At 45.9% G+C, this 13,797-nt stretch overlaps 1 protein-coding gene across 1 annotated transcript in view; it reads right to left on the reverse strand.

The window, feature by feature from the left end:
* The window catches only part of Ephb1 (EPH receptor B1), a 448,050-nt gene that overhangs the window by 14,378 nt on the left and 419,875 nt on the right, over positions 1-13,797 (reverse strand). Inside the window, exon 13 of the mRNA XM_028869941.2 lies at positions 351-500. Coding sequence (XP_028725774.1) covers positions 351-500 — 150 coding nt within the window. The remainder of the gene's footprint in view (positions 1-350; positions 501-13,797) is intronic.

Genomic DNA, 13,797 nt, shown 5'->3' on the forward strand with positions numbered 1-13,797 from the left:
CCTCCTCATAGACAGGGCCCTGCTCCTGCAGCCTGCCTGAAATTGACCATCTTGAGAAGCTTTCTCACCACCTCCTAGGCTGATATTAGCACAGGCCCAACAAGGCTGGATTCTCAGGGAAGAAGGCTCCTCACACTGCTTCTCTTTAAGTTGATGGTCAAAGTTTCAAAAACCGTAACTTGCTTGGAGCAATACAGCTGTTGTGGGCAGTGCAGGAGGGGACTCAGGCCTGTGACATTCAGACTACCCCCTCTTTCTGACCCCTGTCACATACATGGAAGCCTCGGCACTCCCAACATGAGGTCTGCTTGGATAAATGTTTACGGCAATTAGATGTGGCTGATACTTACATCTTGATTGGACATATCCCAGTAGGGTCTCTCTCCAAATGACATGACTTCCCACATAACAATTCCATAGCTCCAGACATCGCTGGCTGATGTAAACTTTCGGTAGGCGATGGCCTCTGGAGCTGTCCATCTCACAGGGATCTTTCCTCCCTAGAAGAAGGAAAAGCCAAAGTTGGCTCAAAACAGTAAAAAGAAACAAGGCGCACATCTTACTCCACACCATACCCTGCACTGCCTAGCTTGTGAATCAGAACAGCTAAGAAAATCCTTGACCAGTAAGCAAGAAACATTGAGGGGGGGTCTACTTAGAAGAGCTAAGGGGGACCAGCAAGGCCTATACTAGCCCCAGGGGCATTCCACACATGAAGGGATGGCAGTGATGAAATTTCGTCACCCTACCCTGATACTCTGAACTAACTCTACCATTAGTGCTGGCAAGGTGGTGGGAGGGGAGAGCACAGCCATTCAGATTGAGCCTATCAGATTGGCTACCTGTGGTACAAGTGATGGTTGTCATTGTCTCACGTCAATGTAAACACCACAGATTTGAATCAAGAGGAAACACAATGGACCCAAAGGAGTGAAGGGGCATAATCTCTGAGGAGTCTCCTACTGAAAAGTCACACCAGCTGCACCTCTGCCCCTGTTCATATTGTATTGTGTCCCATCTCTGAGGGAAGGTTTACCTAGCTCCATGTCCTGCTTACAGCCCTGGGTTGCACTGGGTAAGAGGGATCCTGGCCTGTTTGTATGCTGGTCACCCCAGCTGTCCTTCAGCAGAGGTCAGGATCCGGGAGATAGGAGATCCTGTTTCCAAAGGGTTGATCTGTTTTGTTTTTGTTTTGTTTTTCCTTTCTTGTCCTGAGTACCATGCTGGATGTTTCTAACTCAGTTTTCTATTTAGCCCTTAACTTGCCTCTAGACCTGGTTAGCACTGCTAACAGGGCTGAAATCCATCTTTGCCATCACGTGAATAAGCAAACAGAACTTGCTCTTTCTGTGCCCTATGTGAGGAAGATCTGGGGTCTAAGAAAAGAGCCACCCAGAGAGGATACAAACTGCTATCGGGGTGCATGGATAGTGAGGAGGCTGACAGAAAATGGAACTCCAAATGTAGTTAACACAATTGAAAAATGAGGAGGGTAGGACAGAGGTTAGCTGTGGGGGTTCTGCCTGTGTAACCAGGGCATGTGCCCAACCTCTCTGGGCTCCTGGTCGTGAGCACCAGTGCAGTCTGGTCACATCTTACAAGTGGCTCCTCTTCATATAGGTCTGCTGCCACACTGCTGTGTGTTAACTACTGTCTTCACTGGAGAGCAAGCCATCAACCAGACAAACTTGCTGCAGAAGAGACATCCAGACAGGAAAGGGCTTAGGGGGCCTTGCCCAGCCAAGGCCAATGACCGACTCAGAAGGAAACAGAAGGGGTGCGGGTGGGACAGAGAGCAAGGGACTTGTCCTATGCTCACACTGACACGGGCTTTACGTGTTAATGTGGTCCGTGTCAAAGCTGTCTCCCCAACACACCATTCCCTAGGACACATGTGACCCTCTTTTTACTCGTTCCAACTACCAGTATCTCCCTCCACAGCACTGTTGTGGGCCTGGGCAGTGAATCACTCCACAGTCCCTGAAACTTGGGGAATCAGGCAATGGAGGCTGCACCAAGGGGCAAAAGGCCCCACTTTCTTTCCCCCCAGGACTCCTGCTGCAGCTGTAGGTAGCTAACTTTTATATGGAGTCCTCTTACAATCCATTCAAATCACCAAAATCTAGGGTGGAGTTTAACAGAAAAGCCGCAAACACGTTTAAACAGTTAATCTACAGGAGATGGGGAGAAGCCACAGGAAACAGCAAAATGCATTTTTTAAAAATCTGGCTTCCTCTCCAGGGCTGGGAGGAATAAAGGCCACCTGGCCTGGACCTCCCCCGGCACATGTCCAGCTTTCTGCAAGGAAAACAGTCCTGATTTCCCCTGGGGATTCTGGCAGGCTTTTGTGGTGGGAGATGTCCACAGCTCAAATGCCAGAAACACGACAAATGCCTGGAGGATGAGATTAGGCTTCCCTGCAAGGGATGCTTTGTCCTCACCATCCCCAGAACACAACTGCATTTACTGGCTTTAGCAATATGGTACCCATCATTGCAAAGAGAGAGAGAAAACTCATCTGATGAACCAATAACTACCAAATCACATAAATGTCAGCAGGTGGTAGCTCAGAGACTCTGGTTCTATGTTGCCCTTGAGGGAGGGCTTGTTGCAACATCATGAGATAGCCTGGGCTTCTCCAAAGGAAAAGGGGGGTTGCTTTTTTCAAAATACTTGAGTTGGGCCAAGGCAATAGGTCAGGCGGTAAAATGCTTGCTTTGCAACCATGAGGACCCAAGTTTGATGCCTAGAACCAAAATAAAGAAGGTCAGATGTGGTGGCATGTGCTCGTAAAACCAATAATGGAGACGGGCATATGCCTGGGGCTCATGGCCGGCCAGCCTAGCCTACTTGGTGAGCTCTAGGCCAATAATAGACCCTGCCTCAAAATACAATGTAGACAATACCTGAGTTAAGTGAGATGAGGAAGATCAGGAAGTGTGTGTGTGTGTGTGTGTGTGTGTGTGTGTGTGTGTGTGTGTGTGTGTGTGTGACTGAGAGAGAGAATGAGGACTAGGTAGAGGAAGACCATAAGTAAACGGGACTTGCGACTTGCTTATCTTCTGTGTGTGTGTTTGCTGGGGAGGGGTGAGGGATGAAAGTGTAGTTCTGAATTTCAAAGAGATGATTTGGGAGTCTGGAAGTGTCCTCCTCTGCCAAATCTGGAGCAGACCCCAGGGGCCGTCAGTGACAGCTGTTGAGCTGCTCCCTCTTGCATGTAAAGTGGCCGTGCCAGGTCCACTGGCGGGGAGCCTCGAGCCCTCCTGCCACCTTGCACGGCCAGGCCTCACTGAGCATGGCGCTTGGCCTGTCAACACCAGTCCCTCCACCTCAGCAGGTGGCTGGGCCTTCCAGAAGGGCCACCCAGGACAAGGAAGTGACGGCTTGTCACGGGCAGCTCTTCTCCTTTTTCAGCTCTTCCCCTGGCTGGAAGACCAGGGGTGCACTGACCTCTAAGGCAGCACAAAGGGAAACACGAAGTCAGGGAAGCATGGGGTGGGTGCCTTCCCTCCTGAGGAGCTTACATTTCCCTTCTGGTTTTTCTAAACACATTGGCTGCACTGCCTTCTGATGCTCATCGGTAATTACAGTGATGGTTATGATTACTTAACTTGTCTTCAATTACATGACAGGGAATCTATTAGGTTAGAGGATGCTGACCAGCCCCATGAGGGGACCAAAGCAAAGGAGGTGGATGGCACTGCAGCAGGCAGTGTGTCCACAAGCCAGGAAGGTCATGCTGCTAGAAGAGGAAATCTGGACCGAACCAAGGCCAGTGCATCCACATGCCTGTAAAGTGTTGTCAGGGCCCCTTACTCTCCAATGACATTAAGAAAGGGGCACAGATGAACAGTAACTTCCTCTACTGAATGGTAGGTAAAAGAATTCCTGTTGTGCTGAAGGATGGATAGATTCATTAGGGAGAAATCAGCATCCTTGTGGACAGAGAAAGACTGAAGAGACCCTCAACTCTGGGCCAGGCTTTGCACAGTGCCCTGACTCACTTCCCCCAGGGATGCTGAGGGTGCAGGTCTACACTCTGCAGGCAATGCTATGTTAGTCCTGTTCATCTTTGCCATTACCAAATACCTGACGGAAACAAGTTTATGCTGGCTCACAGCTTCAGAGGTGCTGATCTCTTATGATGGGGAGAAGCAGAGCTGACAAGTCACTTCACAGCAGGCAGGAGACAGAGCAGGGGGCACACAGGAAGGGGCTAGGGTAAGGGACAATTTCCAGTGACCAAGGTCCTCCAACCAACGAGGTCCCACAGAACAGGCATCTATGCTGTGCCAACTCTGTCCCCAGCAGGGAACTGGGAACATAGCAGTGATGAGACCCAACTCCGACTTCAAGAAGCAAAGTTTATCCCTGTAGCCACCCAGTCAGTACACTGTCTTGTCACAGTGAGGACAGATACAGCACGTACCCTTTGTCCTCTAATCTACCCTAGTGGGAAGTTTCCCAGGCCAAGCTCTGGTCTCAGGACTCATCCCTCGATGAATACTCATCTTAGAGAAGCTTCTGGGTGACTGGCATGGTCATGATATCTCTCTCCACCATATTCTGTGAAACAAAGACTCTTTGGGATTATACAGGAATCTAAGCACTAATGAATATTGACCATGGTGATCATAGACTTATTCATAAAATACTGGAATCATGGTGCAGGCATCTCTTAGAGTTTGGAAGTGATAGGTTTATGACAAGAGTGTCACACAATGGATCTGAATTTTATAAGCCCACTGCTCTAAAAGATTTATAACACTGGAAATATGTTGGAATTTTAATGGGCCAGGTATATAACCCATGGAGCATGTTATTGTTATCGTTAAACAAGGACCTACTAAAAGTTATAAGTCAGACTATGTCACCCACAAGAAGATATGTCTATCTTCTAACCTGTTGTCATGGCATTAGGGTTCAGGAGGATATAATCAGGTCAAGATGAGGTCATCCTGCATTGGAACTGGCCCTAAATGTAATGCTAGCTTCTTCAGGAAGTTCATGTTCATATATGGCAGCACAGAGGGGTGATCACCTTGTAAAGATGGAGGCAGAGATGTGGATGGTATATCTACAAAGTCACATCAGGGACAGGTGGCATCTAGGAATGAGACACGAGAAGAGATTCCTCTCTGCGGCCTTCAGCTGGAGCATGGCCCTGGCTAAATGGGAACCTTGGCCTTTCCAGCCTGCAGATCTGAGAAATTGAATTCCTGCTATCTAAAGTCAGGTGGTCTACTTCCTTACAGCAACTGCAGAGAGCTAATGCATGGACTACACACAGCTGGGCGAGGCAGCTGGTTAAAGTCCTTGCTCCAATCTCTTAGGTGGCAAATTCTTCCAAGACACTGTATTAGAGAGCGGTGGGTAGGACTTGGGGATGAGGGGGACTGTCGACACATCATATCAAAGCCTCTTAACTAATCTTGGGCCCCTGTAATATTTATTCAGTGCTGTTTATCAAACCCAGCCACAGTCCACACCATGGAGGGCTCTTCCCTAGCAGAGTCCCAAAACCTAGGTGGCCAATTCAGCCCCGAAAGCCACGCTAGACATACCCAACGCTGGAGGAAAAGCCAACAGTCCTCTCCACACCCAGGTGGCCTAGCCGAGGAGTGCTCAAGCTTCTCTGCCCCCTGTAATCACTCAGGGGAAGTCCTTATTGTCTTTGTAATCTGGGATGGCTAATCCCAGGTACCTTCTTCACTTGTGTCCACTTTCTGGGAGCGATGTCCAAGGATTGGTAGGTTTAACAGGAGTCTGAGTTAGAACAGAATCACTGGTAGGTGGTTCTACTATGTAGACACGAGTTGCCTCTGAGTCCACAGAAGGGGGTGTCAGCCTTGGTTAGCAATGTCTGCAGTGGGTGAGGGAGCAGGTGGCTAAGTATGAGTGGCAAGTATCTGCCAGAACTGCACTAAATCCCACAAGACCTTAAAATGCTGAAACAGGAACAGAGGGCAAATTTGCCTTGCATGTCAAGAGTCACTCTGGAGTAGGCAGATTGGACACACCCCTTGGGGCAGTGACCATCCTGACTGTAGCTGACCAGCCTGGATGAGGCAGCCACCCATGAAAGCAGCTCTGTACAGTCCTGTGTAGACAAGCTGGGGTGCAGATGGGCCCTGTCTTCTGAGTACATCTATGTGACACACACCCCTCCTGTTCCTCAGTCACTGTCTGCTACTTTCGACCAAAAAGTCTGAAGTCAGCCTACGCGCTAAATGGGAAGAGTATTTCAGAATGAATGGCCGGCTTTGAAGGTGCTGACAAGCACACCAACCCATTTTTTTTTTTTTCAACCTAATAAGTGATTTCTTTTTCGCTAGAGAAGCCCAGAATCAGTCAAGGACAGGAAGTTTCTGCTTAGAGGTATCTCTCTACTTTTGTGTCTTCCCAGCTCCTAGCAGCCAGTGGAAAGGGCTCCTCCTGGCTGTTGGATTGCAGCTGAACCTATGGAACAGAGAGTTGCTCCTAGGATGCCAGGAATTTGTAGGGACACAGTCTCTCCACCTTCGGAAAGAGTTCATCTGGCCCTGCTGCTACCTTCCTTCTAGAAGTCAGGCTCTTGTTAGAGATGCTGTAGTTTATTTCCTGCTAAGGATTATGATGCAACCTACAGAGAAGAAGGACTCCATGAGGGGTGGGCCGGCTGCTGGGACAGGCAAGCTTCTGGGAGGGCTTTCTCATTTGTCTTGTAAATAACACACCCTAGCAGCCCAGGAGAAGGCTGGGAGAAAAGACAACCCAGAAAAAGACACCCAGCCTTGGTGACTGCAGAAGAAACTGCTTCTAAACAGAATGTTTTTCAAAGCTTTCCTTGAAGCATTAGCCGCACCCGCAAAATGAATGACACAATGTATTTTGTACAAGTAATAAAATATGTGATTTGAATAACTACAAATGAAAAGATTTACAGTTGGTGGGCTCCTGGCTGCCTCTCCCCTGAGCTTTGTGTGTGCTGAAACCCTTCTGCAAGATGCTGCAAAAGGTAATTGCAGCCCAAACATCATTTCCCAGCAGCTAGAGAAAGGCCTATTTGGACATAAATTAACTAAAAATATGCGGGTGATAGTGTGTATTTCATGTGTGAAGAACAGAAAGGCCACTTGGTGACGTTTCCGACTGGGAAAAAAAAAAACTCAGTTCTGAACCAAACAGATGAAACTGAAGTCGTTTCTCTGCAACACAGTGACAGGAAAACAGCTGGCTTTTATTACCCACCCCCAAAACAGCCCCTGCCGCTCCATCATTATTATCTTCTAGCATTCAGCATTTCTTGAGTTTACAATTAAAAAGAAAGAATGGAGAGATGAGGGGTAACTGGTTCCAAAGCTGCCTTCATTCATTTGACGTGTACATAGGTGGCGGTAACTCTCCTGCTGGCCTGGATCAGAAGAGCAGAAGGAAGAAATGTGGCTTCTGCCCTCAAGGGGCACTGTCCAGGGAAGCCAGCAGTGTGGGCTCAGGAATGGTGGTGCAGGCAGGTGCTGTTCTGCATGGGACCCTAAAGCTGGGCCCCGCTATCAGCACTTCTGGAGGAAAGGGATCTAGATTCTTTGCATTTTGCCTTCACAAATGGACTGCTTACTGATAACCCAGGGAAGGAGCTAGACATCCACCTAGGAGTCTAGGGAACATGCTATGGAAACAAATGCCTTCATTTAGTGGTCGGGGACCATGAGCCTCTAGGCCCTTTAGATAACAGGTGGGTGTGGGGGATCAGGGAGCAGGGAATAAGGAAGTTGAAAAGAGGCTCCAAGTTCACCCAGAAGTCACAGCCACTGTATCATCCCTGCTTCTCAGAACCTGTAGGAACTGAGCTTTCTCCAGGAGCTCATCTAACCCCTTTGCTTCCTGCTGCCCTCCTCAGCTCCAGGCCCCTCTAAGTGACCACACGCCCCATCTGGAGACAGTCCATTTGCTGCATCTCTATACCCCAACTTGTCCACAGCAAGGTGAGAGTTCTTGCCTCCATTCTCCTACCTTTGTATCTGTGTTTCCCCCATAACACCCATCACCCCTCCCATTCTTTTCCATTTCTACTTCTGTGCATGGAGGGCACTGGGTCTTTCTGTTGTCTTTCACTGGAGTGCCCCTCCTACAGATGTGCACCTGGCAGGGCTTCTTTCTGACAGTGAGCAGAAGGGGTGGAGGCTTCTCTGCCTCTAGATTAGTGGTTCTCAACCTGTGGGGTTGTGACCCCCTGGGGGGCTTGTATCATATATTTACATTATGACTCATAACAGTAGCAAAATTACAGCTATGAAGTAGCAACAAAATAATTTTATGGTTGGAGGGTGTCACCACAACATAAGGAACTGTGTTAAAGGGTTGTCACCACATGAGGAAGGTTGAGAACCACTGGTCTAAATAAAGCAAGGGATCTTAGATACAGACTGGCTTCCACTCTGCCATCATGGAGACTTCTACCCAGCTTTGCCTAAAACTATGGAGTTTGATCTGCCTGCCTAACTGAGGTTACTATGGTCTCTAGTATTTTCTCTCCTATTTGTGGAATATCAACATCTGAGGGACGGTGATGACTTACATTAACAGGAAAATTAGGTCTATTCTTAGTCACATTCTATTTTTTGATGCCTTACCAATGTCCGCTAACCACAGCTCAAATCTCATTTCTTATTCCTACCCCTAAAAGCTAATTTAAAACAATTAAACAGCTTATTCTGGCCTCCTGAACAGCAGCCCCTTCTTGGCATGGCTTCTCCCTCAAACAAACCCAGCAGTTATAACCAAGTCACTTAACCACTCTATCTTACTGTCTCCACCTGCCAATGGGGATAATAATGCTTAATTATCTCCGAGGGGGGCATGAGGAGCTGTTAGCTAATGCTGGCAGTGGAGTGTGCAAGTGTGCTACTGAGGCTGCTCCACCTGCCTCCCAGCAGGACCCCTGTTCCCTGACTCTCCTGTCTTCCTCTAGAGGCAGTGAGCAATGGCTGGGGAGAGCTGGGTGGAGCCATGCCCAAAGGCCACCTAGGGAGGCCAGCGTCTTCCTGGATGTCTTCCACACCAGTGGTGTGAACTGAATCAGGCATTTGGAATCTTGATTTGTAGACCCTGGGAATGGAGCTACCCAGGGTACCTACCTGATGAAAGGCGGTGAGGGTCCTGAAACCTCCCCTCCTACACTGTGTTTCCTTCCCATTGGATAACGGGAAAGAGGGAAGAGACATAGAGATGTGTGTTCCTGTATGTGGAGGGAAAGCAGCATTTTTTTTTCTCATACAAGGGAAGAAACAGGATGGGTTCTGCATTACATTCTTAGACTGCCGAGCTCTGACTCTCTCTAAAACTCACCCCTCTCTCTCACCCTCCCCCCACCCCTCCCTCATAAAGCATTAGCAAGCTCAATGTGCAGGTTGGGAATAAGTAAAGGGGGTTGGGGATTTAGCTCAATGGTAGAGCACTTGCCTAGCAAGCACAAGGCCCTGGGTTTGGTCCTCAGCTCCAGGGGGAAAAAAGGGGGGAGAGTAAGTGAAGGGATCAATGGTGTCCTGTGTGAGGAATGGGAGTTGGAAATGGGTTTATCTTAACCATGGTAAAAGGACTTGGAAAATGAACTTCTACCTAGATTTAAATCTGTAAATCTGTAGCACTATCACTAGATACAGATATGACACACTGAGAGGGACACACTATCATCTGTATACTGTATAATGAATAACCTGGATCCCATCATGAGAAGATATAAGGCAAACCTGAATCAGGGAGATTCCATTAAAAATATACACCCAGCACTCGGGAGGCAGAGCCAGGCGGATCTCTGTGAGTTCAAGGCCAGCCTGGAAAGGTGCAAAGCTATACAGAGAAACTCTGTCTCGAAAAACCAAATTTGTATATATATACAAATGAGGGCCAAGGACATTCATGGCTCAGAGGGCAAAGGCATTCACTGCTAAGCCCAAGGAGTTAGTTCAATCCTGGGAGTGAATGGATTCCCTAAAATTGTCCTCTGACCTCCACACACATACCATGGCGTCCATGCATACACACACAGTAATAAATAAATGAAATAAAATATACAAATGATATTCTGTTATGGAATAATCTTTTTGTACATTGTGAAGATGTGTCACTTGGATTGATATAATTAAAAGCTGATTGGCCAATAGCTAGGCAGGATTTTCTGGGCAGAGAGAACACTGGGAAGAAGGCAGAGTTGCAGGCCTGATGCAGGGAGGATGCAAGACATGCAGAAGGAGAGGTAAGAGTCACAAGCCATGTGGAAACATGTAGATGAATAGAAATGAGTTAATTTAAGTTATAAGAACTAGTTAGAAACAAGCCTAAGCTATCAACTGAGCTTTCATAGTTAATAATAAGTCTCTGTGTCCTGATTTGGGAGCTGACAAGTGGGACAGAGAAAGATTCACAACAATATTCTTTAAAATAGCATGAAAGACATCAGTAGCATTAAAAAAACAACACTGTGAAAGCATTCCTAATTAAAGGAGAACTCAACGTGAACTAAAGACATAATATCTGATCCCAGTAATAGAGGGAAAAGAAATGCTTAGGAAAATGAAAATACAGAGCAGATTAGATAAGAGTATTTTATCTCTGTTAAATGATTAAATAGAGAAGAAACCACAGCAACATATGAATATATCCTTAATACAGAAATAATATATAGGGAAATGTCCAAGAGTAAAGAGTTATAATGTATGTAACACATTGTCTAAGAGTTCAGAAAAGGGTTGTGATATAGATTAAGGGACAGCATTTGCCTAGGATGTATGGGATGTCAGAGACCCTGGGTTCCATCCCTGGTACTGAAAAAAAGAAATTAAGATAAGAATGCAGGAAAAAGTGTTTTTCAAAATTAGAATGGAAGTGTAAATAATAAAGAGATGAACCATGAGCTGGGCCCAATGGCATGACCTGCAATCCTTAGTTCTTCAGGAGGATGAAGCAGGAACATCCAAAGTTCAAGACCAGCCTGGGGAACTTAGTGACCCAGTTTAAAACAAACAAACAAACAAACAAACAACCTGATGGGGAAGTGTGCCGGAGATATAGCTCAGTGGAGAGCACCTAGTTGGTATCATGTATTGTTTGAGGCCTGAGATTCCCAGCAACACACACACACACACACACACACACACACACACACACACACACACACCAGAAAGACATGGGCTAAAACTTATATATGTATTTGTATTACTTTGCAAATATTCCTTACATTTGAATTTTTACATTTTAGATGTGCAAAATGTTTTAAAATACGTTTTACTTTTTTTTGACAATTTCATACATCTATATAATGTATTTATATACCTACCACCTATTCTTCTCTCTCCCCCTTCAACTACTTCTAGAACCCTTTGTCCTAAGTGTATCACTCTTGTTTCATGTCTACTTTTTGTAACCCAATAAGTTTAGTGAGTGTTACTTGCCTGTATACGGGTTTGAAGTTATTTATCGGATCATAGCAATTCACCAATGTCTCCACCCATGAAGAAAAATGACTCCTAGCTTCTCAGCACCATTAACTTCCAAGAGCTCTTTAGAGAAGGGTAGGATCTCATGGGCCCCTCTCCCATGCATGCTGGAATGGGCTTGATCATATGCAGATAACTACAGCTGTCATGAGCTCATGAGCATGTGAGCCATGTCATGTCTAGAAGATAGCATTTCACTAGGCTTCTCCTCATTCTTTGGTGAATGCACAAAAAATGTTTTGGATGACAAGTTTTCTTAGGTTATTATACAGAATGGTTGACGTGAGTGTACAGAGTCATCTATGTAGCAGACTTCCTTTTGGGTCACAAACCAGCTCCCAAATCATGACACCAAGACATATTATTAGTTATGAATGCTCAGCCTTAGTTTAGGCTTGCTTCTGGCTAGCTTTTTTTTTTCTTAACTTAAATTAACCTGTTTCTCTTCATCTACATTTTGCCTCAGGGCTTTTTACCTTTTATTCTGTACATTCTACTTTTCCTGCTTCTTCCTATGTCTGGCTGGCTGGCCCCTGTAATCTCCCTCTTTTTCTCCCTTGTTCTCTCTTTCTCTCTCTAGCCTAGATGCCTCATCCTACTTATTCTTTCTGCATGCCAGCCTTGCCTATCCCTCTACTACCTAGCTATTGGCAGTTCAACTTCATATTAGACAAACCAGGTGTTGTAGGCAGACAAAGCAACACATCTTTACATTATTAAACAAATATAACACATCTGTATGAGAATTTCTCTGAAGTACTATTTAAAATCATGTATCAGAAGCTACCTAGATTGTCACCCTGCAAAAAGCTGATGAAATAACTCATCCAGGTCACCTGTACAAAAGGTGTCAGTGGAAGCCTGAAAGAACAAACCACAAAACAGCAAACACAAAAACAAACAAAACAAAACAAAACAAAAAACAACAGTTTCCTAGGGCATAAAGCAAGGACCAACTGTCATATTCATAATATTGGGTAAATGACCAAGAATGCCCATAACCAGCCAGGGTGGGCTGATTTAAATTTTAAGAGATTTTACACACACACACACACACACACACACACACACACACGCACACGCACACGCACACATGCACGCACACACACACACTGTATATAGTTAGAAAGGAACCATATGGAAAGCACCGATGATTAACCATTTAAGAGAGTTGTGCAAAGGAAGTCAGGGTTTTGTCTTTTTTTTAACCTTAAATGTATTTATATTAAAACTATAATGGTTTAAAATCACAGCATCCTGAAGACTTCTTTTGGTTCCTTTCTTCACAGAGACTTGTCTTCCAAGTTGGATAACTAAGTCTCCCTTTTCTTCAGCTTCTGGGATTACTTTCTTCCCAGATGTGGGACAATAAGTATCTGGGTTTTGTTAAATAAAAGTCTGATGAAAGGGGCTGGTTATAACAGTCATCAGAGCGGGAAAACAGAAACCACAGTGTTTCTTCCAGTGTGAAATACCCAGAAGCCTTTGGGGCAGCCACATTGCACCTAAGGTTCAGAGGCTTCTTCTTCATTGTACACTAGCTATTCTTAGCTTCTCAAATCTCCAATAATGTTTGTCTCACTTTAATTTCTTAGTTCATTCTACAGATGTTTCTTGAGCAGCACACAGAAGTTCTTTCGAGACAGCGTAGCTTTGCGCCTTTCCTGGGACTCAAGCCAGCCTCGAACTCACAGAGAAGTGCTGGGATTAAAGGCGTGCGCCACCAACGCCCGGCAAGGGTATTGTGTTAGAAGGGAGAAAAGATGGCAGTGGCTGGTCAAGAACCCCGGGAGGTAGATGATGGCTTTTTTGAGCTCCTGGATAGGTTGGAGGAGGGGACAGTACTGTGCAGTACTGAGGGCACAGGGGAGGCAGGCCTGGGTCTCCAAGACTGTGTCACTATGTTGATCCACCCAGGCCTCCCTCAGCAACACTGACATTGATAGTATTACCTGAATCTCCCCCACTGATTGGTCTCTACATTCTGATCCCCATTAGGATCTGCTTCCCATTCTCATTTCTTAAGAAACCAAGCCGTGGAATTGTTCCCACATTTCCATGCTTAATAGAACCAGTCAGAGAAAGGTTGTGTTTTGGACACATGGTTAATTAGTTACAAAGACTCCCAATGAACTGAACAAGATATATAATGTAAAACCATTTTAGAGATCATAAAAAAATACAAATAAGTATATGCACATACATTCACACACAACAGTTAGGAAGGAACCACACCAAACTACAATGACAACATGCTCTCTGTAGACCACAGGTGGACCCAGGCATGGGTTAGTTCAGGCATTGGGCATTTTCACAGTGGGAA

This window comes from Peromyscus leucopus, chromosome 7 (assembly GCF_004664715.2).
Source record: "Peromyscus leucopus breed LL Stock chromosome 7, UCI_PerLeu_2.1, whole genome shotgun sequence".
NCBI lineage: Eukaryota > Metazoa > Chordata > Mammalia > Rodentia > Cricetidae > Peromyscus > Peromyscus leucopus.